The 27,149-nt window shown below is 39.7% G+C and overlaps 1 protein-coding gene across 3 annotated transcripts; it reads right to left on the bottom strand.

Annotated features, from left to right (window-relative positions):
• Positions 1–10: 10 nt before the first annotated feature.
• atg2a (autophagy related 2A) lies at positions 11–26,283 on the bottom strand. 3 transcript variants are annotated; one of them, XM_026917647.3, is made up of 42 exons: positions 25,727–26,282; positions 25,203–25,365; positions 24,941–25,090; positions 23,253–23,355; positions 22,667–22,805; positions 22,178–22,339; positions 21,935–22,034; positions 20,832–21,011; positions 20,436–20,578; positions 19,535–19,610; positions 19,183–19,435; positions 18,871–19,012; positions 17,385–17,483; positions 16,725–16,886; positions 16,331–16,595; positions 16,092–16,179; positions 15,774–15,945; positions 15,461–15,603; positions 14,668–14,801; positions 13,996–14,150; positions 13,757–13,907; positions 12,575–12,759; positions 12,387–12,467; positions 12,067–12,173; positions 11,718–11,810; positions 11,567–11,637; positions 11,389–11,465; positions 11,133–11,303; positions 9,812–9,938; positions 9,300–9,529; positions 8,809–9,038; positions 8,547–8,682; positions 7,721–7,930; positions 6,883–6,984; positions 6,159–6,243; positions 5,921–6,074; positions 5,730–5,799; positions 4,201–4,283; positions 3,747–3,868; positions 2,813–2,967; positions 2,372–2,524; positions 11–1,823 (listed from the first exon to the last, which is right to left on the bottom strand). In XM_026917647.3, the coding sequence occupies exons 1-42, from the start codon at positions 25,895–25,897 to the stop codon at positions 1,587–1,589; spliced, it is 6,030 nt and encodes a 2,009-aa protein (XP_026773448.3). In that variant the 5' UTR covers positions 25,898–26,282; the 3' UTR covers positions 11–1,586. The 3 variants fall into 3 exon arrangements, 2 of the variants coding, with proteins under 2 accessions (XP_026773448.3, XP_026773449.3); XM_026917648.3 differs by having other exon boundaries at positions 9,300–9,526; XR_008302006.1 differs by lacking the exons at positions 11–1,823; positions 2,372–2,524; positions 4,201–4,283 and having other exon boundaries at positions 2,828–2,967; positions 25,727–26,283.
• Between the last annotated feature and the right edge of the window lie 866 nt (positions 26,284–27,149).

Raw genomic sequence — 27,149 nt, 5'->3', positions numbered from 1 at the left:
TTGGAGCCATGGACATTTTTATTCCTGAACTTTTCACTGACAAACACATTAAATTCCAAAACATGATTTGTAGGCCTACTTGTTTATGGATTGGACACATTGACCAGTCAAACATGTAATGTACAGTGGTGATTTCCACTGCTGTAACAAAAAAAAAAAAAAAAAAAAAAAAAATCACAGAACTTCAGCAGTTTCTGCCACGGTCAGAGTCTGAGATCACATTTTTTCACCATTCTGATGTTCACTGCGTGATATTTGGATAATTGCATAAATGAGTATGGGTACAGGTATTCCTATTAAAGTGGCCAGTGAGTGTAGGCTAAAACAGCACCACACATTAGCAGAGAGCTTGACTGCAATCAGTCTTCATACATGTAACATTTACCAATCATATTACAAACCCTTATTTCAATGTACAGGTTTTATTTATTTATTTATTTTTTTTTATAATTGTGTTTACACATTGTCTTGGTATTATACAGATTAATCTTACAGCTTATGATATAATTACAGGAAAAAAAAAAACACATAGTGAAAGCTATGACTTTCATAGCCTGCAGATCACCCTATTGAAACAACACTCAACCCACAAACATGCACATCCTCACTCATCCACTCATAAGACACTGTGTACATGTACATATGCACTTCCCTTAAACTGCATTAACAAAACAAAGTGTAACATATTAACCACAAGCCTTTTTAATCTTTCAGTTGCTGAAAGCCCTTTACAATACACAGACACCATCGCATGAATATGATAAGCAGTTTTGTTAATCATAATGACAAACATTAAAAAAACAAAATTTAGAAAGGCAACTAAACAAGACAAAGCCAAGCGAGGTTGAACAAGACTTCTGTGGAAGTAAAAATGATCGTGTAATGGACATTAAAACATCAGGACTTTAGCATGGAAATGTACCATGAATATGGGCATTAGGAGAATAAACTAAACATTCAAATTGATGTTAATTATGGCACGATAACACCAGGGGCATTGCTTAAAGTGGTCAAAGATCATTTCACAGGATGCGGAAGAATCACATTAATACACTTTAAATTGTGTTATGGAAAGGCCACTTTTACACTGCCTCCCATACTGGGTTGACAAAAATGCCGTCTTAGATCGCAATTTGGAAATTTTGATCAATGTCATAATTCCTTATAATGGATGAAAGAAATACTGAACAATTATAATAATTACAGAATAATAATGAAAGATCCCAGATACCCAGTGTGTAATTCCAAGAGGAAAGCAGAAATAAAAGCTAGTAGTAAGTGTTTTTGTTAAATGGTAAACAGTGTTCAGAATCGATATGATTGCATACTTTCAGAACATGTGGATGGCAGCAAATTGCACTTGGCTACCTACAAAGAGCTCTGCATGTGCACAGCGAACGTGCATGAACGTGAAAATGTGCAACTAACATGCAGAAACCACTTAAAACATGTCAGGTTGTGCTGAGTGGCAGATTTTCTTCCTTCATCTTTGCATTAATACTCACAGAGATATCCACATCTTCACATACCCACTCAAGCCTCCACGCTACCATTCACACTAGCAAAAAGACTGACGTAGCAATCAGTCATTCTTGGCCATCTTCTGTGCGCCATTTTAAGAAGTCCTCTTTCCGTGCATCTGGTTTGATTTGGTTCCGCATGCCTCCAAGCAGGTTGGAGGTGGCTTCAGAGGCTACTATTAAGGGACGCACCACAGTGGGAGGGATCTGACGCAGAACCCCACCTACTGCTCCTGGAAGACCTTTCTGCTCATGTCCACGAGAGGCCACGTCACACAGGGTCTGAGCAGTGTCGATCACCCCCTACAACATACAAACACAACACTCCATTGTATTAGTGAATTTGGCTTGTGTGTGCAGTAATTAAAGGGAATCAAATTTAACATTCTTAAATTTTACAGATTTTGGCTGGAACAGTATTTGTTAATCCTGCCTTGGATATCAATCAGCAACACAGGATATGGAACCAGAAATGAAACTTTGTAAAATACACAACAGTGCAGGGCAAAACTGTCATACAAAAATCATGTAGAACAAAAATAAAGATATGACCAGACTCAGACTCAAAGAATCTATGATATAAGGAGAGAAAACCACAGCTCAAAGCCAAAATTTTAGCCTAAAGACCACTGTTTTGATGATGGTAAAGGCACGGTATGCTATATATAAGAATAGAATACAGATGATTTTAGTTCAAGGTTGTAACACTACAAAATGTTCAGGGGGTGAATATGTCTTATCTGAGAGCAGTTAATACCTTCATATTGTAGCTTATTTATAGTATTTTGTATTTTATGTATTGTATGTATTGTATAGTTTATTTATTAGGGAATGATAAAGCAGAACGCTACCTCTCTGACGGTGTCGTAGGCCTTGGCCACACCTTCTCTGAGGTCAGCTGGTTGCGGGGTGCGTCTAGGCCGGGAGGCAGGACGTCCCTCTGTGATGCAACGGGTCAGGGGTGGAGTTGGGGACAGGATGTCGTACACTGTTTCTGCTGTGGCCTGCAGAGCAAACATGACATGTTTTTCTTGCATAAAATATACATCAGATGATCTTTGGGGTCAGGGCTAAACACCAGACCCTAATGTTTCAACAGTGTAAAATTTCATTTAACCTAATCTATTTTTATGATTGGAACATTAGGTAATGAGCATGTAACAAAAAATATTGTTCAAATGTATCACAGGGTGACAGCATGTGAGTGCATGCTTGTCTATATGTGCATGTTTATGTCTATGCATACCTGTATGTGCATGCTTGTGCATGTATGCGTGTGCGCATATAAATACCTGTATGGCCTGCACCAGTCTGTTGCTAAGCTCCAGAGCAGCCGAAGCTGTAGAGGTGCCAAAGGATGCTGCCCCCCTCTGGAGACCCCGAATAATACGTCCATCTTTCCTGTACTGCTCAATTGGCATCCAGAACAGATCCCGCACCCCGTGAACTACAATAAGAGACGAATAAGAAGCAGTAATTAAGCTAATGAAAAGAAACAATTCAGAATCATGTATAAAGATAGGCTTAACTTTATTGTTTCATTTCCTGTGTCAAGTAATCCATCCATCCATTTTCTGTACCACTTAACCTGCACAGGGTCACAGGTAGCCTGGAGCCTATCCCAGAGGACTCGGGGTGCAAGGCAGGGGACACCCTGGACAGGGTGCCAACACATCGCAGAGCATAATCGTGCACACACACACACACACACACACACACACACACACACACACACACACACACACACACACCCCCATTCACTCACTACAGACTGAGGGAGGAAACTGCTGAAGCACGGGGACAACATGCAAACTCCACACACATAGGACGGAGGCTGGAATCGAACCCCAAACATTGGAGCCTTTAAGTAATTAAACAAGCCTTTAAGTAATTAAAACCAACCATAATTGCACTTTAAGCCTGCAAGCAGGTATGGAGCTAATTCTGTGCTAAAACAAAATTACCAGCTCTGGTAATACCAGATACGTAAATGCACACAAGACTACCCCAAACACCTCAGTTCTATTACCTCCTCCTTCTAATAAGCTTAGATTTGTGAAAATTCACAAAATTCCAGGAAATAGGAATATTTTAGGACAATTCTGGCTATAGCAGGACAAAAGTGAGCATAACACAAGAGAAAGTAGTGTGTTTAACATAGTATATTTAAGCATTACAATCAATAAAAAAATTATAAGTTAAGTAATACTATATATGCATACTCACAGAGCTGAACTACAGAGTGCATTGGACCAACACCTCCTAGAATGCCTGGTAACTGGTTCTTCCTGATGTCAGTCAGCCACTCGTTCACAGCGTACTGAATGACTTTATCAACACCCAGCAGTCTGGCAGAAAAAGGCAATGTGCAAAGTAATTAAAAAATACTTGGTTTTAATTAACTAAGATCAGTAATTATTATCTGAACAACCTGACAGTGTGACATACTGTGACACACCACTGAAATTGGAAAAAAAAAAAAAAAAAAAGAAAGAAAAAACATTCAATCATTCAGAACTAGTAAGGATAATTTAACATTCCCAGTTTTCTACAATGAATCTGGCCAAAATGCGCCACTGAAAAAAAGAGAGAAATGCTACATGAAGGAGCAGAGAGGTGTACAGATTTCTGTAGGAATGAGCCAGAGGTTGATGGATGTTAGTGAGAGGGAGCTAATCACCCGTGTCTACAGCACAGCCTCTTCAGCTTCAGCTCTGAGCAGTTCAGTTGGGCCAGGCCAATAAGAATCCCTGCAAAGGTTCCCTATAAAACAGCACAGGGCCAATCACAAGGTTTAACTACCGTGCAGTAATCTTTGCTCTTTTGGCTGTGTACTCCCGCACATTGGATTAGAAATAAATCTTAATAGTGCATAAATACTACATAATGTAGAAACAGGCATACATTTCAATTCAATTATAATTATTTTATTTAAGTTAGTGGATTTTAAGGCAACATTGATGAACATGTAGCTACATGTAGGTAGGTACTCTCTATACGGATTCAGCTAGTCAAGTGACCAGTGATAAACCTACCTTCTCTACACAAAAACATTCCAACCTTCTTTACAGAATACGCTTGATATTAAAATTGACTAAAAACATGTAGCTTAATCTGTGATTATATTATATACTCATAGTATAGCATTTAAACATGAACCATAACCAAAAAAAAGCACACAATTAACAAATAAGCTTTTGTTGCATTCAAGATGTGTAACTTAAGACAGAAATGTATTAGGTTAGCCAATAAATATATTTAGTAGTGAGAGTCTAGACCAGGGGTTGTCAACTGGCAGACTACGATTTCAGTGGACTAAACTGCATACTTGAAAAATACTGTGTGGGAGAGGGGGCTTGGTTGAGCGTCGACTGTGTATTAAGACTAGTTTGAAATGAATTTGAACTTGAACTAGTTGGAAGCTGTGAACTAGCGAGACAGCATTTTTGGTCTTATTTTGAGTGAATGAAAAGTGTGCTGAAAAGCACAGCCGAGAAAACAAAGGGAGTCTGAAGCTCCAAGGAAAATTCACCTGCCACCCTCCTGAGTCCTCCTTCACACACAAACACAAACACACACACAGGGTTCTACATACTGTAGAAGAGCTTATAAACATGACTGGCCATAGTTTTCTAGATGAACCACTGCTGCTTCTGTAGCAGATCCTCTGTAACGGCTTGCTGCAGCCAATCATATGCATTTGTGTAAATTATTTATCTGAAGGCAGTTCACTGGACCACAGACTAGTCTGGACCACAGACATTTCAAGTCATTTTAAAGTGGAGAGTTTTTACAGATGTTCATAAATTTTTAAAATTTTATTTACTCACTCTTGTTTGATTGGGTGAAATGATAACACGGCTCATTTTAAAAAGGCTCTCGACAAAAACAGAGTGGACACAGAAGTCTGCATTTATTCTCACCATGTCAAATTCAAAACACCTCGTCTGTTGAGTATGTGGTGCTATTCAAAAGAGGTAATGTGATACGCCACTAAAAAAAAACTAATTTTTTTAATAGTCATGAACCATAAACTAATCACGAAACATAACCTTTGTCACCATTCAGTCATGTTAGTTGCTTATCTGGGAGAATTTTTTGTGTAACTAGACCTTGAGAAATTTTAGTTGAATACTCCTGGTCTAGACAGTCTCTGAGACATTCCCAAGAATGTTGATGATGCTTATCACCCAGTGTCTGAACCCTCACCTGTTCAATGGCCACATGTTTCCCATGGTAGTCCAGCCATATAGGAACTTCTGAGGTGAAGCGGAACTCTCTAATAGGAGTGAAAAGACAAAAGATAATGTTCCTGACCTCCAAAAAAAAATGCATAGCAAGAAACCAGATAATACTCGGGATCTGTTGTGATAACACTGTAAATATAGTTTTCAATATACCGGAAATATATTGGCTGGTCAGAGGAAGAGGAGGAGCCAGCAGAGGAAGAGCTCTGCTCACTATACGTTGTCTCTACAGAAGCAGTGAGATCAGGACCCAAACCAGTGCCAGACTCTACTTCCTCTGAAGGCTTCTGAGTACTGTCTGCTTTCACTATCAAATAAAGACAGGAGATATTTTATATACGTATGCATAAGAAGGAAAATAAATTAAGCCTCTTCATTCCTTCAGGCTTACCCTCTGCAGCCAGATCAACAGGTAAGTATGGATTAATCCCAGCAGCCATGGTACTAAAGAAGTCTTTCAGAAAGAAAAGGGCATCCTGCAGGCATAGAATGAAACGGTAGACATAATCTCAGTATGTAATATCTATTGTAGTAGCACCACAGACATTACAGCAGTACTATTTCTTGAGCATGCATATGAGAAAAAGACAAGGCCTACACAAATGTGTTTTGCAGAACAACGCCTAATTTTTCAGTCAGGCTGGATTATGCTGGTATTTTCATCACAAATGATTTCATTGCTCAATCAGCTTATATTAATAAGGGCAGTGGGTGTCAGCTGCCACTATTAGGTCTGTGTGTACAAGAACCTGCCAGAGTTCAAATAATTAAACAACAAAAAAAAGTCTTTTAACTTCAAGCACCTTGCATGAGCCATGTTTAATGAAACACCATTAAACGCCCGAAGGTCAGTCTGACTGACATGTCAGTTTGATTTTATGTCTGACTGACATGACTGTCACAGATAGATTGAACTGTGTCATCATGTCCCACTAATGACACAGCTGAGCCTCCTGGCATCCTTTTTGATATAGATTTATTCCTTCTTGGAGATCATATAACTGCAGGAATTTCTACTATACTAGGAATAGTCTGTCAGTCTATCAAAGTGACATACAGCATTAGTAATGATTCCATGAAAGGTAAATGTGCTGCAAAGCTGGAGCCCATATTACCTGATCTATGTTGAGTCGGAGGGGCAGCAGACTGATTCTCAGGCAGCACTCTGGACCTCCCAACCCAGATTCAGGAAGTACCTGCAGAGCCTTTACTGTTAACTACAGAACACAAACACAACTATGTTACTATTTACAGAACAGTTACAGAACATGATCAAGATTAAGACACTGTCCACTTGTTGCACAAGGTAAACTTCTTCCAGCATCTCTTAATCACATTGCAGTGAGTATTTTTCCTAGCCTTTGTGTTCAGTTTTTCTTCTTAATTATGTTTATGTTTGGGTTACAACAGTAATTTTCAAATGAGATCCAGGGACCTCTGGGGGTCTGTGAAGCATCGCCAGGGCATATGGACTTTATTTTGTTACTGTTGTAGAAATCACAACTCACCTTTATTTTACACAGTGCCTTGCAAAAGTGTTCAGACTCTTGACCAATTTTCTCATATTACTGAACATATTACAAATGGTACAATGGTTGATATTTTATTTTAAAAACACTGAAACTCAAAATCAATTACTGCAAGGTGACATTGGATATATGTTGGGAAATATTTTTATGAAAAATAAAAAAACTGAAATAACTTGCTTGCATCCAAGTCTCTAAATAATGTCAACTTGGACCTAATGTGCTCTCTCAGTGGAAAGTTCAGGAATAAAAGCTCTATGAACACATATAAAAAATGAGCCTAATATTTAAATGGTCGGATTATGTGTAAAATAATTATGTATTAAGGGTCCGTGGAATTTATTTTAAAGGGGTCCATAATTGCAAAATGTCTGAGAACCTCTGAATTACAAGAAAAGACCTATCTTCCCTCCCTCTCCCTGCTCACCATGTTGGAGTGGGCTCTACGCGGCATGCTCTCACTGGTATACAGGTAGAGGAATTTGTTGATCTGAGAGGATGCCAGTCTGTCGCGCACCTCCAGCTCTTGCACAATGAACACCTGCCGTGAGAGAGGCTGCTCTCCCAGTCCTTCCGTGTCCTGCGCTGAAACTGCAGGGGGCACAACCACAGCGTACGACTCGTGCTGGAAGCTAACCTGGAATCAGAAGCAGGGGGTGATACTTATATCTTCATAGCATCAAAATGTGGTGGACTAAAGCACTATTTAATGTGAATTTGTGCTCCCAGAAGTTCAAAATTTGGTGTAATTCAATATTTGACTGGCCAATTCAGCTGGCATAAAGTTCAGGTGTCAAACTGCCCCGCTGCCTTATTTCATTCAGCCTACATGAACTTGCAGAGCCTAAGTTATTGACAGAAAATCAGTAAATATGAAAAATGAATAGCGTCATATTAAACACTTTCAAGGGCTCACAGAAATGTGGATGTGGCTCAGGCAGAATTTGAGTTTGACACCCCTGCCACACAGTTAGTTAATAGTTTATCATGAGCTTAATGCAAGCAGGACTACTGACACTGCCGGGGCTCTGTGTTTGGCAAAATTCTGAGGCAGAGATTACTTTCCAGTATACTATGGACATTGTTGATTATAATTTCAGCTTGTGAAAATCATTTAAATAAATATGACTTGCCCAGGTAAACCACTCTGGCTTGAATAAGGCTTAATTAACTTATGAGCAAAAGAACAAAGAATTGGTATTAATCATGCTAGTGAAGAAGGATATGCTGTCTGTATGTCACTGTCACACAACCTTTGTCAGCTGTATTTCCATGAGTAGTGAGTGCTGTCTACCACTGCCTCCCACCCAGCGCCAGGAGTTCTGAGGTCTGGAAGAGCCAGCAGAGCGTGAAGGAGAACCACGGGCTCCTGCAGGTGCTGAGCGACCCCTGAAAAAAGTCGCGCCTTTATTTAGTATGATCAGACAAGCAAGATATAAATGTTATTTATGATAACTGAATCTGCAGGTTTATCCTGGTTATGCATATGTTATACAATTAACCAAACTTCTTTACCTGTGGCTGTGTTGTGTGTGAGCAGAGATGGGTTTTCCTCCAAAGTCTTTGCCTCCATAGAGATGCCAGACTACCGATACCTCTCTGAGTACTACCCTGCTCTGAGGCATAGGAAAACGAGCAGGCGCCCGTAGCAGGTCCGAACTGCCCCGCGGCCGAGAGAAATAGCCATCACGTACCTTTATAGGACTCTTACACAACACTTTGACCACCGGCTCTCCATCCTTAGGCTGTAGAGGAGACAGACGAAGAGAAAGAGAGAGACAGAAAAAGAATTCAAGTTGTGGATTCATGTTTAAGCCTGGTTGCTAACATTGCTGAGAATGACACTGGTAAAATAAATAGAAAAACAATGAACGACTTAGATTATATTAGATTCTTTATTTGCCTGTTGTACTCTAAATGCCACAGATCACGTACAGAAGAGTGTCAAAATCCATATAGGAAAGTGAGGATGAGCAAAAATAGTCTGGAAAAAAAAAACCACTCACAGGAATGCCTATACCAGGAGCCTCTAAAATACAGAAGTCATCATTGTCAGTGGAACCTTCAGAACATTCCTCTGACATCATATCAGCATGAACTTCAGCGGCTGTAGCCACCAGTTGATCAAGCTCAGACTCCTCCCCCTCTAGCGCAGCAGAGCTGAATTTTGGGCCTTCCCCAGGAAATAAGTACACTGAGACAGGTGAGCCTCTCTTTACTGAGGAAGGGGAGCCTGCTAATTCAAACACAAGATGTAGACAATGAGCAATCAGTAATCACTCTCAATATCTGAACTAGTAGTTTGCTAAAGTGACAGTGTGACTTGTCCTTTTGTAATTGTACTGAGAACAAAAAAACTCTTATTCAGAACAGGATTCTCTAAGGCATTCTAACAATCAAATCCTGGTTTGTAATTGACTACCACAAATAGCTTCATATTATCATTTCCCCAGTAATGCACTGAGGATTATGTAATGACAACAAACAACTCAAACAAATTCTCATCATGTAATCTTACCAAATTCTCTATCCTCTTCATGCAGCGTTCGCTCTGTGTCAATCAGGGCATCAGTAAGATCACACTGGTTAATTTCGGCTGTCTCTGCTGGTGGACATGGTGGTAAAGATGTAGGAGCTTCTGAGAGCTGGGGAAAACCAATATCCTCATGTAACGGGGTGTTACAATGTTTCTTACCCATTCATTTCAATGGGGAGTTGCAAAAAATGCACAACGGAATGTGAGATGGTGAGCAACAAAAACCTGACTTGCAGCATGGGAAAAAAAGCTGGATTAAACTTTATGCAAATCATAAGCAGCAGTGGCATGGCGCTGTCCAATCATGACTTGGAACGCAAAATGCTCTTGTCTGACAGCAAATAATGGTCTGCTTAGATCTTTCTGTCTCCCATACATTCCTCCCAAAAAATCATGCACAGAAAGTTATTTAAAGCAGTGTCAGTTCTCTGTAATGTATCACCCCAAACTGCATGATTGTAAAGGAAAAAAGTAAACAAAATTGCACGGGCGATATTATTCATTGTCTGTGAAGAGAGCAGTGATGCTTTGCTTTGACGCTGCACTATCTCAAGCGCCGTGCACCACTCGGGTTTGCTGCTTTGCCTCGCCATTTGCTCGCCTTGTCGCTGCACTCAAAATTCAACCAAATTCAACTTTGACTCTGTTTGCCAAGGACCTGTCCAAAGCACCGCCAGTGAAACAAACTATTATGTATGATGTGATAAAAGCGACTCACTTTGTACGGACATAGCCGAGAAACTGATTATGATGTTTCCCTGTACCCTGAGCTGTACAACGCAACTTTCAAAGTGTACCATGACATAGGGAGGAAAAAATACGGCAAGGCAAATCGTCAGTGGTGAGACAGGGCTACCAGGGTTTCACTTAGCTATTAATTGAATGTTTACGAAGCCACTTGGCAGATAAATTTAGCAAGACTGGCCTGCTAGTTAGCTTTAGAGGTAGTGAAAGATACTGGATTTTTTTTCAATAAAAGCCTATTTTGCAAAATGTGACTCTACAGGTGGATGGTTTTCAAAACTGCCACTAGTCTACATTGAGCGCATGCTGATAACTTAGCACCTCTCAAGCTCAGCCTGTAAGCAAGGCGGCAATGTGCACTCAGCCTTGCGGTGAACGAAGAGCAATACGCTTATCATCTGAATGTGCCCTATCAAGAAGTGTCTCATTATATCAGGTTTTGGTGAATGAACACGTTATTTAATTATTCGTGACTAAATAAGTCCAGTTACAAAGACATAGTACTAGGAGGCATTAAAACATGACCTGGCACACTGAAAACGTTCACAGGCATTCTTACCGGGAGTTTCTGTCCAGCAATCTCAGTAGGGGAAGTATGGCGAGGAGGAGGGTGCAGGTCGCCTTGGGAGACCAGGTACTGTAACATATTCACTAAAGCAGCACAGGAGTCTGCACACGTGTGGACGTGAACTACATTATTTGAACAGCGCAGCTCAAACAGTGGCTGAGTCTGTACATGGAAGAAGAAGATAATGCTGTAATATAATATAAGACTAAAGTACAGGGGGGGAAAAAAACAGCATTATGAGACATACCAGTTTGCCAGTGTTGTTGCCTTTCCAGGTAGTTATGGCCAGCTCTAACAGGTCAATGTCTAATACACACACATAATCTGAAGAGATAAAAAAAAAATAACAGCAATAAATTCTTTTGGACAAAAAACAACACACTCGAAGCATGGTTCACAGGAGCGACACAGACACAGATCAGTACCTCGTCTCAAATCCACTGTCTCACTTTCACACTTATCAGTGAGGTACAATGCAGAGTCATCCAGGATGAACCTAGGAGGGGTTTCAGTGGCATAAGGTTTAAACAATAATTTTTAACAATGTACGTTCACAGAGTTCAACACTGACAGTACCTGAGGTGAAAGGTGGCAGTATCCACAATGATATTACTGGACAGAGAAAAGGATTCTGCTGTAAACAACACTCGCAATGGAAGATAGAGGGGTCTGAATAGGACAAAAAAAGAAATGAGAAAAGATGTCATAAGGTAAAGTGACATAAGGTAAAACACTTTTACAACCAGTTACTGTTACAACTGCTGCATTTACAATAAATTTAAGGATCATTGATAAGTGCTATTGCTGCTCTGTAATTTCTGGGTCACAAAGTGAACTAGGATTCCCTACATATGTAATTTCACAATCTGTATACAGTGTTACACAGGTTGTGGTGGGAAAAAAATTACTTCTTTAAAATCCCTACCTGTAGTCTACTGCACAGGTGGCCAGGTGTGTATGTAACACTGTGATGATGGCAGGAGGTGTGTATCCTAATATATCATCATCAATGACATCCAGGAAATCAACCAACTGAAGGCAGAAGACATGTATGAATCCTTCATTATATACACATTACAAATGCTGACATGCATGAACATAAAAAAAAAAAACAGCTGACCTATCTGTATTAATTATTTATGCCATGTGTAATTTTAATGCATCTGTGTATTACTTGTATTACACAAACTTGCCCTCATTAAATCATTTAAGGACAACTGTCCAACATCCTTCAGTAAGTGGTACCTGCTCATGCCAACTGTGATTGGTCAATGCCATGTGATGTCTTAAAGTAGCACCCTGGAGCCGTAATGCAACCAGGAACTCCTGAGAGAAAAAAGGGGAAATGAGTCTAAATGGGAGGAAAAAAAACAAAAAAAAACAAAAAAAACTATTACGTTTACAGAAACAGTATGTTTAAATAGTACTGGAACCTTGACGTTGCGTTGGAGGTCTAGAGTGATTTTGATAGCAGTTGACAACATCTGACCACCTGCTCCTCTGCGCCCCACACTGCTCACCCCTACTTCTGTGGGATAAATGGTAGGGTCCAGATGGTTTGGGGGAATAAACTTGGGCATTTCTAATCGTGCTGGGATAGGGGAGTCTGGGACCTCCGCTTTACAGAGAAAGGAACACAAAAAAACGGAGCTTTTAGGCTTCTTCTGAACTGCATCTTATTTAAGATAAATATTAAAAACAACTGTGATAAACATTTTCCATGTGTGTGGCAGGCCTGGGAAAACCCTTCAAATGGTGAGATTTTGACAAATTCTACTATATATGTTTTGTAAACTACAGGTTTTCCAGAACTGAAATCAGTGTTTTAGTTGCACATATATCAATCACATAATAAAGTTGTAGCATTTTAATATCTGGTTACATCCAGAAAATTGTAATATATACCTGTCATTATTCATAGCCTACAGTTATTTTTTAGCTGTGTTTGCAGATTGCCTGGACCTGTTTAGAAAGTTAATAAAACATTTCTACATCATTCTGGGGATATATATTTATGTTGTCTTAGAGATGTCAAGATTTCAGCCACAGCAACATCTGACGGGTTTTCGCAGACCTTCACACATACATTATATGGGCAAAAGTATGTGGACACCTGACCAAGCAATGCATATGTGCTTTTTGAACATCCCATTCCAGATTTAGTCCCTCTTTGTTGTTATAATATCCTCCACTCTTCTGTGAAGGCTTTCCACTAGATTTTGGACCATGGCTGTGGCGATCTGGCCATTTAGCCACAACACCATTAGTGAGGTTGGGCACTGATGTTGGGTGAGGAGACAGCAATCTAGTTCCTACCAAAGGTGTTCAGTGGGGTTGAGGTCAGGGCTCTGTTCAGGCCACACCAGCCTTGGCAAACCATGTTTTCATGGTGCTCGCTTTGTGCACAGGGGCACTGTCATGCTGGTACAGGATTGGGCTGTACTGTACCGAAACTGTAATGCTCCAGCATACAAAGATTCTGGACAATTCTTTGCTTTCAAATTTGTGGAAACAGCTTGAGGAAGACCCATAATATGGATGTGATGGTCAGGTGTACACTTACTATTGGTCATATTAAATCTGTTCCTGGAGAAAACTTTATTGCTTTTTCTTACCTTTATGATAGAGTTCAACTTTTTTGCTCTCTATAGTCAAGAAGTTTAAATTGGGATTATTCTGGTGCTGGGTAACACTGAAAATCTTCCCGCCTTCAAAGTCTAGCAGCAATTCTCCATGGCACTGTTCCACCCTCCGTCCTGCTTCATTCTGTGAAAGTAGAATATAAGTGGACAGGAATCAAAGATAAACACTCTATTAAACTTGATTCTGATAGCACATCTTAAAATTTGCTTACCTTACTGTCTGTCAGAGCCTGCAGGCGACCCTTGCCAATCAGTACAGTTAAACAGAGCACACTGAGGGCGTGGTCTGATTGGGGCTCTGGCTGCCCCCTTTTCCTTGGTTCACTGGCTGCACAGAACTGAGGCTCATCCTCTTCTGAGTCAGAATCTACAATTAGAGTTTAAAGAAAAAAGATCTCGTATAATTTTTTAAAACTTCTTAAAATAAGCCACCGCTGCAATCTAATCCTCTATTAGATCCTAGCCACATTACTGCCTCACACACTGCCACAACTGTTTAGCTTTATTTACTGCTTTATTCTTTATATATGTCAGAAATTCAGCCCAAAAACAACACTGAACTGGAGAAATATTCCTCTTCTAACTTCAAAGTCTTATAGCAAGGCTACTATTGTAAAATCTATCGAAATATTAAAATCAACATTGTACATTTTAACAAGGAGGCATAAAAACATTCAATTTCCATACAAAGTCCTTTTAACAAGCTTCTTGATGATCATAACTAAAGAATATACAGTATATGAAAAAGAGTTGACTGATGCAGAACAGAATACATTCATACAGTAAGATAATGTGTAGAATTGTATGCTCTCAACCCTTAGTCATATCGCCATTCTAATAAACTCTCCACTCTGTGGATATGAATGTGTTTTTAAATGACTGACCAAGTCTGAAGGCAGATTTGCAGAGCTGAAACTCGTCGTCCTCGGATCTGCGCTGCTGCTGGGGGCTGTGAGAGATCTTGGGAGGGGAGGGAGGGGAAGGTGGGGGCTCCCACATCAGCAAATCATTATTGATCCTGAGGAGTAAGGACACAAGTAAAAATACAGCAGTAAGCACAGAGTAAACACAAACTTTTTAATGTGCAGTACGACCATAATTATAGAACACAAAACATCCGTTACTAGTAACTTAAGAGACCTGGAGCATATCATAACCAGGAAACGCAAGAATGCGGAAAAACATGAAATGAGATAAAACAGCAGAAAAATTATGACTCTGTAACAAAGGTGAAACAAGTGACATGAGAGTAAGTCAAATGATCACAAAGAGAAAAAAACAACAACAACAACAAAAAAAAAAACCCACAAGAACAGCCCAGACATAAGAGAAGGGTGAGATCATAATACCTGTGCATGTGGTTCACAGGTTGCATTATCATTTGAAAGCTTGCATTCACATTTGAGAAAATATCAGGCCAAAGCAAGCCAATACACTGAAAAATTTAATTGGGTTTTACATACTTTTTAAAAATCATAATACTGAGCAAATGGAACAACAGAAATAGAATGATTTTTGTTATAACAAAGATAAATAATTTCTTTTATTATTTGAGTGGAAAATGTGTATAATGTTTATTTTATTCAATCATTTTTGCTCTTTTTATGAAAGGTGCTAGTAATTCTTGAGGGCAATTGTAAAAAAAAAAAAAAAAAAAAAAAGGACAAAAGCTCATGCCTGTTGTAGATGCTTTGAAAGGCTTCTTTGCTGGGCAAGAGGATGTAGGCCACAGGGAGTGTGATATCCACCACATACTGACTCTGAGCCACACACTGAGCCTGGAATTCCTTCATTTCCTCTGGATCTGCTGGGATTACCATCTAAGCGAGACATTAAAAAAAAGAGAATGAGAGACAGGTAGTGACTGTGAGGCAGGCAAGACTGGACACAGAAAATGACAGGAGCTGAAGAGGTCAAAATGACAAGAAAAATAAAGGACACAAGAATGAGTGTGACAAAAATGAGAAGAATGAGAGACAAAGTTGTCTACCTCTTCTGTCTCAAACATGGTGCGGTTAGAGGAGAACGGGGAGCTGTTCTTCTCTCTCAGCTCACAGGGATTTTCCATAGACACAAAGCCAAGCCCCAAATCCCCGTTCAAACCCACACCTACACCCCCTCTACCATCTGAGTCTGCTGCTCCACTTACATGCACCACAATTCTACAAGAAAATAAAAGAGGCAAAAAAAAAAACAATAGTAGTTTCTGAAATAATTTAGGAACAATCAGTGCCTACTTTGATATAACTGTAGTTTTATGTTTCTGGGAAGACCACATTATATACAATCAGTGCCCACACAGACTCACTTGGGTGTGCTGTCTGGGTTCTGCGTGTTGGAGCCCTTTTGTACACGGATACAAGGGAAAGAGCCTCCCTCCCAACCCTCATACACTCCTTCGAGAGAGAGAAACAAAGGACCAAAGACAAGTCATGAACAACAGGCACTACAGGGGGTCAAATTATAAGCATAAATCTTTCTCATTAAAGAAAAAAGGAAAAGGTATGATGTCTAAATAAAATGCGTAAGTGAGTAGGTTCCCCCTACCATGCATATCACTGAAGCTAGCCTCCAGCAGCTTGGTGAGTTTAGCTGTGGAGGTGGATGGCACCTGCTGATGGAGGTCTGACCCCTGATGAGACTTCAATTCTAGATTGCACATTTCCAGACTCAGGATTTCTTTACGCACTGCTCGGTCGCTAATTGGTCTTCTCTCGTCTACAGGTCGAAGGTCAGGGATGGGGAAGCGAAGCTTCAGCACAGCGTGGGGGGAGAGGAGAACAAGGGAGGAATGCAGCTCTAACAACTGAGTCTATGGAGAGATAGATTCGGGTTAGTTGTAAGAGATAAAGAAGCAGTGTAGTAGAGTGATCAGTTACAGCCTACATACATCCACTGCTGACACACAGATCATAAAGCATGCAGAATTTCAGAGCAGCACCTGGGTGTTTGCTGGCTTTTTCGGCTGGCTGGGGCAGTGGCTCAGGGCCTGTATGATGCTGTCCAGTCTGCCCACTATGTCCAGGTCTACCTCAGTGTTGAGCTCGCCTAGCTCTACACGTAGTGAGCTGTCCCTGCGCACTACTCGCTGCTTTGATCCACTCTGCAGAACAGCACAAATATGAAAATAATTTGAAACTATAGACCAGGGGCCAGAACTAACATTTCTAAAGGTACAGTTAAATAAAATTCCTTGCTTACAAATAAATAAAATGTAAATTTATGAAAGTCTGTGAAAACTCCCCCCTTTCTGACTTAATGTTTTGGCCTTGTAGGCAGTTTCTATTCCGATGAGCTGCCTTCAGCTAAATAATTTTTATAAATGCAAGTGATTGGATAAACCGCAACAGAGGCTCTGCTATAGACTCCAAGCTGGTTCATGTTTAAAAAACACTAGAGTCGCTGAAATATAGACATGAGACAGTACTTGGTTCCCTCCACTGAACACTTTGCTGGGTCCGCACCTAGACCATGGTCCACCAGGTGGCAACTCCTGCTATAGACTATAGACTCATTCAGTCTAACTCTCAATTGGCTTGCATAGATTCATATAAACTTGTGTTCAGTTGTACAAAAGGACAAATAAACTCAGATAAAGTACCTTGCGCTGCTGTTTTTCTGTCAGGGAGTGGTGAATTTGGGCACAAGGTCTGGCAGTCGCTCCCACAGTAAAGTGACCAGCATTCTTGAACTGCAACAGCTGAAGACACACACGCACACGCGTGCACACACACACACACAATACGGTTAGTACCTTCTTTAGCAGTGAACGATGAGCTGTGGGTGTGTACTAAGCACTATTGTAATGACTGCTGGGTGTGAACAGCTTTTTGAGGAATGGTAGCAGCCAAATTATGTATTATAAATGTATTTATATATAATCACATAATTTTTGTTTAAAGATATACTACTATACTTTCTATTCCTTTATTATTTTACAAACAGTTAATAACAAAGGAATATTCCAGCATCTCTATCCACCACATCTGAGAATTAAGATAATTTCTCTATACTAAGAAACGCACAGAAACCTTTACTAAAAACACTTAAGATGAAGCCTAAGAGCTGTTGTTGAAATCTATCAAAGTACACAAAATATGCAACACAGTATAGTGCAAATTTACAACAAAAGCAATACAGTAAAAAGCAATTCAGATTATTTATGCTTTCTCCTAGGTTTTGCGGAAACTGAGAAAGTTTACTATGAACTACACTGACTATGTTGATAATGAATAAGCACTAATTTCTCCCTCTGTTAACAGATTCAGAGCATAATTTAAAAATACTTTGGCTGAGTAACTTCTAAAATAATTCTAGAAAAATATGTGCTTCACATAAATGTTTATTAAATGTTTATTAACTGCCACAACACCTGCTTATAGTCTTCAATTATACGGACATTTAGGATTACAGTGCTATCTGTTGTTGTCACAGTAGTGAGGAACATGTATGGAAAAAAGGGAGGAAAAAGAAAGAAAAAGAAAAAGAAAAAGAAGAAAAAAAAAAAAACAACTACTGTCGCAGTTACAGCAGCTGGAGATTAGAGGAAAAAAAAAAACTACAGAGTGTTCCTGTAAACAACAACTATCCCAACTATTCTACCCAGGTATATGTTTATAGGGGCAAAATTCCCTATAAACCAATGTATTTTTTTTTTTAACCTATTGTACTTAAGGGTTGCTAACCTCCTGGCTATTTCGGTAAATTTTTTGGTAATTTATCTGCTTTAGTAATGACTTTAGCCATTTACTAAAGTTTCTTTCATTCTTCTGTGATTCAAACCTAGATCACTTGCAAAGTGAGGTTTTAATAACACCACACAGAGGTGGGAGCAAAAAGCTCTATGAATAGAAACTGGGTAACCATCAGACAATCTGCAGCATATATAAGCAGGAAAATATTTACTGGACGCAGTCATTAGGATGTGTAATTTTATTTAATTCAAAAACAAATTTTTGACTGATTTGAATCATAAAATGTTTACCATTTAAGCCATGGCTAAGAAGTGAATGAATGTGTAATGAATGAAAGGTGAACAAAGTGAAAGCTGTTGTCGGTTGCTATAATTAATATGAGAGGTACAGTACCTCAGTGTACTGAGGCTTGCCTGGCTCCCAAATACACTCCAGCAGTTCCAGCCTGCTGAAGGAGAGGTCAGAGGTCATGGAACGGGCATGCCGCCCGGAGCTACGCATCTCACATGCTACCTGCACTGCTGCCCCTGTTAGCCTGGAAACAAAAAGAATGCATCAAGAAAAAAAACTGTGCTCACAAAAAATGCTGTGTGTTAGTCAATAAACATAGTGCTTATATTGTTACCTCATGCTCAAGAAAGAAATAGTAGTAGAAATTATACAAATATTAGGAAGAAAAAGGGTAAAAACATCACAGCTGTGTACCTGAGATGTGAGTGAGGGCACGCTTTAGCAAAGCTACCCCTCAGGTTCTCAAAGTCTCTCTCACTGAACATGCTGTCTTTGAAGAAGGCTAGCTCATGGAAGAACACCTGTGACACCTTAGCCATTGAGGACAGATCTTCAGGATCTTGAGCTGGCTCCTGTTCCAGAAGAGTCAGAGTCATTCCACCCAGTGAGAGCCTGAGCAAGCAATCAGGCTTTGTGGATTCTGACTGGCCAGTGTGTGTTGAACGCCCTGTTATACAGAGAAGTGAAGAAACAGAAAATATATATTTATATTAAATCAAGCCTAAAAGCTAAATGTGTGTTCTGCTAAGTAATGAGGGTAACATACGTGGCGGCCTGCTACATTGAGGCAAACTAGATAAAGTTCCTGGTACAGGATAACGTCTGGGGCAGTTAAGCATGCCCTGAAAAATGGAAAATAAATAAGAAACAAAATGATCATTACATACAAGAAACACAATATCATCATACTGTATTCAATATACATATTAAAAAAATGTGACCTTGCCTCAATATAATTTTCTATTAGACCTTTAATTTCTATTGGACCAATTAATGTTATAGCAAGCTATAAACATTGTATAGTATGTAAGACATGCGTTAGAAAAAGACAGATATGAACTAGCAGCTATCTAATTCTGTTATAGAAACCGGCATAGCAGCAGGAAGCTTCTGCAATTTAAGGAATGCCCCAGTTTCACAATTTATGTGCAGTCTCTGTGTGATATGAGATTAATTCGAACAACAATTTTACACTCTTCCCTATAGCGAGAAAAGAAATGCACTTATGATAGGTCGTTCTTCAAAATCTGTAAAGGCTTTGACCTTTTTCAGTGATAATACCCCATATTCTATAAATATGGTGAATAAAGATGAGGTTATTTTTCGTAAAATCGAGGAAGAACAATCATATAAGAATGAGATAAAGAAATGTTGCCAACAACTGGCTGACTTTTTATCGAGGGTGCAAACACGATAAGCTACATTAGTTAGTACATTACTTAGCCTGTATTAATCTAGCTAAATAACTCACAATATGTTATTACATTACATTAGCCACCATTTAGACTTTAGTTTGGGACTGGGCAAGCACACTGGAGCTTTTAATTCCCTTGTGGCAAGCTAATGGCCATTGTATTCAGTATAGAGGTAAACATCTATAAACATGAAGATTATGAAACAATTGGTCATAGATAAAGACGATAAAGCATGTTTTTTCATGCACAGACCTGTGGAGACAGAGGGTGTGTTGGAGCCAGGCTGCTTTGGCTGTGTATTGAGGACTCCATTTCACTGTCTGAGAGCTCGCTTCCTGAGCGTGTGGACATCACACTGCTAGTCATACACCCAGGCCCCATAGAGTAAAACATCTCTGAGGTAGGAAGGACCACCGCAAGGCAGGCATAAGAACAAGTATTAACAGATTAGAAGTTGGAAAACAAGGTTGACAGTGCAAAAAATAATTACAATGACATGAAATTTAGTCAGTGGAAACGCAAAGTACAATGTGTCTGCAACAAAAAGTCAAACAGTTCTTTATGGTATTACAGTGCCAGAAAAGTACAGACGTTTCAACAGTCATAATATACAGTACATACAATATACAGTATACATGGCCACCTCACCTCCATTCTCCAGGCTGCAGATGTAAGGCTCTGTGTTTAGCTCCAGATCTCTGTCTACTGTATCCACACTGAGTTGCTTACTGAGGTCCTCCTCTATCAACCTCAGATCATCTGAACCCAGAGGCCTACTCTGAGCTCCAGCACCACCACCACCACCACCATGCGTATTACTGCTGCCCTCTGAGAAAGGGAGAGACAAAATGAGTGACCGTGTATGAAACTGTGAAACCAAGACAATTACAGAGGCAGCTGATACAGCTGACATGTTGAATAATCAGAGGTCAGGAGTGTAGGCTACAATAAACAAATCAATAATGTTGAAAATATAATCAAAAATATTAAATAAACTGCTCACAGAATTTTTTTATAGTAATATGAAGTAGGTATATGAAAACAAAGTGAAAAACCTTCATTATATTGTTTTATATTGTTTAACCTAGCACTTTGAAATGGAACATCTGAAAAAAAAAATGGAAGAATTGGTTAGGCTTGGACGTGACCTATCCATATAACTAGGTAGCAAGCTACTAAAAGCCGTGTGCAGAGTTGGATACTTAAGTCCAAAAGTTAAGTCGATATTTTTGCAGGGAAAGTTACTTGCATTTAGAGATGGACTAAGCGCCTGCTTAAGTTGATTTTCTGGGATCTTCATTCAGATTATGCAAATTAACTGCATGTAACGGCACCCCGCCTGTGTAGCTCTCAAATAACTTCGGAATAGTGCTTAAACCTGGAGTTAAACCTGTACCATGACATGCTGAAAATTATGATATTGGGTTGCGAAGTTTAGATTAGACAGAACAGCTTATATTATAACGAAATATGATTACGCTCGTATTTTTACAAGACTATAGTATTACTTGAAGAAAATCAAAGAGGTCCTTAAGTTTTTGGTTTGCTTCACATTTCATTCTGACACAAATTCAAATTTACATTTTTTGAGTATATAAATGAAGTGATGCAAAAGGTATATAATGAATTTTGATCTTTCTTTTTACTACATTTAATAGACGTCACATTCAAAAGCAATATTACGTATGAACTGCACTTTACATTGTTCTTCTATTTTAATTGATTTAAATCATACAGGGTAAGTCTGTTACCTGTCTCAATGCAGAGAGCAGTCAGAAGGTCCGTTAGGTTAGTAATTTGATTGGGAGAGAGCAACAGGTGTAGACAGCCCACCTTACCATCTAGCTCCAGCTGCAAGAATGAAAAACAAAAAAGGAGGGATTAAAAAAAGACAATCAATAATCAGTAATGTCTGTTAAGGACAGAAGTCGTAAATCAGTAAAGATGACACAGTGACTATTTAATGTCACACAAAAAGGAGGAAAGAAGCAAACCTTGGGCCCTGGGAGCATGTCGTTCTGCTTGATTTTAACAGTGGTCTCCATGAAACCAGAGCAGCTTCCTATGAGTAGAGGCCTGGGATGTAGCCGTAAGGGCTTAGGTGCAGAGTCTCTCTCTTCATCCTCACTGACCCCAGTATGTTCAGGAACAAGACTCTGAAAACAGAACAGACCTTGAAAAACTCATCACATTAAAAATGCCGCATCAGAATTCATGCAGAAGAGAAGGCTTATAGTATAAAACAGTCTATAGTATAAAAGGGATCTAGTCAGAGAATCCAGCTGTATTGACGTGTGTAGAATGGGAGTGGTTCTTCCTTTTCTGCATTACCTTGTGCATGTCCAACTATAGTCTTGATGTTTAAATAAGGGTTTTCATCAAATGGTACACAGATTTTCACTTCATATTGACAAAGTCAGCTTACTTTCCATTTAGGACAGTCTTTTCAGCTACTCTTTAATTAGCTTCTAAGCAGCTCTCACCTGTGGCTCTCCGAGAGTCTCGTAAAGCAGCTGTACTGAGTTGAGCTGGAGAATTTTATGCAGAAAGGCTGGAGGCTGGTGGATATCTACAGGCACTGTTTGACTAGAGTCTCTCACAGCTTCATCACAGTAATCCAGCCTGCAGTATAAGCCAGAGGCATAACACAGGTCAGTTACAGATACAAGTTTTATGTGTAGCTGTTAGAAACAAACACAACTGACATGAAGCTGGACAGTGACATTTTTTGCTGTTGTAGCTTTATACATTAAAACATTAGATTTAACCCTTAAATGCATATACTGGGCCACTAGTCAGCCCTGACGTCATTTCCTCCTTCTATCTCATCCATTTTTTCCCTGATTGGTCTCTAGTATTCTTCAGCCTTTGTGCTTTAAACAATTTAGCAATACAGGAATCTCCGTTATAGAAACTTAATCAACACCTTCTGACCATTCACATTTGAGAATTCACTAACACAGTAGTATAATGCCATATCATGTAAAGAGATAGGGAAACTAATACATTTTCAGTCTGGTGACAAAGAGAATCAATGTTGCAGGTTTCACTTAGGTCCTACATTCTTACCGTTTAATTTGCATCTCTAAGGCTACCCCATCTTTAGTGTCAAGGGGATGGTGCTCAATTCTTACTATAGTGTCCAGAAATGTGACTTTAATCCGTCGCAGAACTGTACAGAAACAGGACAATCTGTTAGGGTTTAATTACATGCATAAGCAACATACAGTACTTAGCTTTAACCTTTAGCAATGTCTGTGAAGATTAACTAATCAGGTCAACATATCCACAATGTTAATGACATGTACAGAAGATGGCAGCCCTGCATAGTCTGTGTTACTCGACGTCTTTGTGTGCATCCTCAGAAATTAATATTACGCCTTCATGTAGGACAATCGCAAAGTAACTGGGGAGGGCAGTATAGCATACTGTAGCTGTGTTTCAAATCACCTTCTTATGTATCATTCTAGACAAAATTGGAAAATATTGTTTACATCACATGCATTTTTAATGTTTTCTGTATAAACCAAAAATGGATTTACAATCCTCTCATGCACAAACCAATCATCTTGAAACAATTTGAAGTATAAAGTCATAGTATGTAATTTGTGGCACAGCTTATGGTAACAACCATGAGAGTGGTAAAAAGTGTTTCAAGGCAACGTTTTACAGGTTGACATTGAAACCTGTGAGCCCCTGATGTTTCAGCTCTGATCTGCCCCCTAGCAGATAATATTTTATCCCTACAGTGGCACAAAAAGTTCACATGTGAGTATATGACTGATGCTGCTTGTCTAGTAGCTGTGTGTGGAAACTAGGGATGTCTCAGGCCCACTGTGTTCATTTTTGAGCAGATTCTGACAGTATCTTCTTAATAACCAAGACAATTTTCTGCAGGCTTTGGTCAAATTACACAAAGCATCAGAAGCATGGTGATAGCAGGTTTCAGTACAGTTTGTGTCTTGGGTTCAGAGCAGTATCTGTCAACATAACACAAATCATTATTAAATATGATGGGTTTGTATAGGTGAGGAATAAAACATAAATGGACATACTGTTCTAGAGAAATAATCAACAACATGGTGGTGTGATATGGCCTGACATGAAGTGGAGTTACTCTTACCACCTCAAGTGTTTTATTCCTCTTATACCCTAGGGACTTGCCAACAGTGGCATGACGTATTAATGAAGGTTACGTATGTATTAATTTGAACTGTTTTCCTTTTTCTTTCTATCTCTTGAGATTAATAAGAAAAAACTCTCATTATCACATGGAACTAGAAAGTGCCAAGTCCTCCTTCCTGAAGACTCTCCCATGGCAGAAAACCTACTAACTCTTACAAAGCACTGACACAGGAAGCTCCTTCCATAAATGTTAACTAAATGTCTCCCTATAGAAAAATCCACCATATCAACAATTCTATTTTTTTTTTATTAATTAAAAAGACAGTATTAATTTTTAGCCTTACATTACTTGAAGCATCCCCCATACAAGTAGCTGTGAATGAGCTGTTACTACAGATATGATTACATATTAGAAAATGTGCATTAATATAAACCTGTGATTTGTCTTTCATCTGGCACTACTGTCAGAGCTGCTGTTATAAAAAAAAAATCAATATCTTCTGACCAATCAGACCTGAGAATTCAACAGATCTGAGAGTTTAGATATTTACAGTTACATCACTTGACATCGTGTCTGGCTGATAACCTTTTACGATCTCTTTGAGCTTAGATAACACTTTGGCAACACACACCTGTCTCAATGGTCTGTGCAAACATTTCCAGCCCCTCCAAAGGAGCGGGCGGCTCTTCCGATGCCTCAGGTGGGTCCTTTAGACACTCCTGGGCCAGCTGCATGCTGGAAGTCATACATGAGGACCAGCCTTGGGAGTCCCAGGTGCCACCTACGTACAGAAATCATAAAAAGAAGTCAAATAAACAACGCAATCCTACATGATCAGAGACAAACATTACCAGGAACATGTCATCCAGGTTGTGAAGGTGCTGTCAACTTACTGGTTCGGTCCTTGGGTCTGCATGTTATCTGTAGCCCAGTGACCTCAAGTGTGCAGTGGTCAGTGACGAGTGCTGCCCATGGGATTGTCACTTTTATACCCTGCACAAAACCCTCCACAATCTCCAGAGGGGCTGCGAGTGACTCCAGCAGCTCATTTACTGCCTGGACGAGAAGAAGTAGAGGTAATAAATCATCACAGTTACCACAGAGGTATAAAAGACTTTGAGTCTGAAGGCTGTTGTAGTTTTGTCTGTCTGATGGCCATTTCAAATACATGGACTCTTAGAGCTACTGGATCCTGGAGGGCTGAAAATGACTTAGCCAGTGAGTCCTTCCTTGGCCCTTAACAGGGTGTTAGCTTGTTTAGAAAACATCTTGCTTCCTCTAAAAACATTGTAAGAGGCACATGATCAGGCTGAGGACTTTTATTCTCAGGCTGCCCAGAAGATTGCGAAACACTGCTAAGATGTATTTCATGGTTACTCAGAAGAGACAGGGTGCTAAAACTAGCTAACTCACTCACCCACACGTCGAGGTTGATTTCTTTAATGACTCCGCTGCCATTGTACAGGTCCAAACTCAGCTGGTCCAAACTCAAACGCTCCTCCAAGAAGTGGCCGAGGTAATGCTGTAAAAGGTAGCGACAGGCCCGCTTCTTTATCGAGCCCGACCAAGGGAAGAGCCACCGAGACATAGGGCCAGAGAGACTAGGGTGAGGGACTGAAGAGGTGGCGGAGGAGAAAGAAAACGAGAGAGACAACAGTCCTCCGGGAACTGCATAACAATCAACCCTGACTGACGAGGCACAAGCAGAGGGTAGAGGAGAGGCTAGCTTCAGCTGGAAGGGGCTAGCTGGATACACTGGCTAGCTAACTTCCTTCTCTTTGACACAAAGATTCAGAATTTTTTCGACTCAGGACAGCTATGTGTCCGGTGTATCTTTTAAAGAGCGACGATATTCTTAAAACAGGTCGCTCCGCAAAAACTGTCTTTACTCTTAAATAAATATATTTCTGGCACGAGCGACAGGTCCTCCTGCGTTTCTCCTCATAGGGTTGTTTATTGTTTTCATACTGAAGACTGAAAGAGCAGAGCAACGTCATTGCGTCACACAGAAGCACGTTGCGGAAAGGGTGCGACGCCATTTTGAGAAGGTCACAAATAATAAACAGGAAGGAAAACATTCCACTCTCTCAGCTGGTCTAAAGCTTTAACCCTGAAGGATCACCGGCACCCACTAACCAATAGCACACTGACAATTTAGACCAGAACAACAATGTCAAACAAATCAGATTAGACCAAACTGCAATACAAATGAAACCTGTTTCATCTTATTGGGAAACCCAAACACAACAACAGAGTAAAATGCAATGCTATTTGGCCCTAAAAAGACAGTACACTATGGCAGACTGTCTGTACACAGTGAAAAAATGAGAACCACTTTGACAAGGTACAGATTCAGTGGACACAACCTAGCAATAGAAACAGGAAAACATGGCTGCCACAGGAAGAAAGGGTCTAACATTGCAGCTAACACATGATTGAGACAGAGCAGTACTTCCTAACAGAATGCACAAAATACATATTCTACCCCAAAATTAAACACACACACCAAACATTTGACAATCTATCAAACAGTGAAAAGCCCCCTCCTACTAGGAGAACATAAAGACTGCTGTGTATTAGCAGCACAATACGTCTCAGCCTGCTACAGTATGAGGGTCAGGGAGTGATCTGCTATATATTTATATACTATGATACTTCTGTTTTTTTACACTACCCTTCCTTTATACTTGCTTTGGCAATACAACTGTATAATTATTTTGTCATGCCAATAAAGTACAGTACAACTCTTGACCTTATTTTTTTAGTAACGTGCTTGCAAGTTGAGCACATTATGTGACTGCTTCTTCTTCTTCAGCTTTAGGAGAATGAAGTCAGCCCAT

The sequence above is a fragment of the Pangasianodon hypophthalmus genome, chromosome 7 (assembly GCF_027358585.1).
Source record: "Pangasianodon hypophthalmus isolate fPanHyp1 chromosome 7, fPanHyp1.pri, whole genome shotgun sequence".
In the NCBI taxonomy this organism is placed as follows: domain Eukaryota; kingdom Metazoa; phylum Chordata; class Actinopteri; order Siluriformes; family Pangasiidae; genus Pangasianodon; species Pangasianodon hypophthalmus.
This window is presented reverse-complemented; position numbering and strand designations above follow the sequence as displayed.

What these genes read in the sequence shown, in the direction of transcription:
- atg2a (XM_026917647.3), bottom strand. Translation starts at nt 25,897, where the DNA reads ATGTCTCGGTGGCTCTTCCCTTGGTCGGGCTCGATAAAGAAGCGGGCC. An exon ending in TGCCCTCACTCACATCTCAG is followed by an intron (nt 19,013 to 19,182) that starts GTACACAGCTGT and finishes TTTTGTTTCCAG; the next exon opens with GCTAACAGGGGCAGCAGTGC. An exon ending in TGTTGATCTGGCTGCAGAGG is followed by an intron (nt 6,075 to 6,158) that starts GTAAGCCTGAAG and finishes TTTATTTGATAG; the next exon opens with TGAAAGCAGACAGTACTCAG.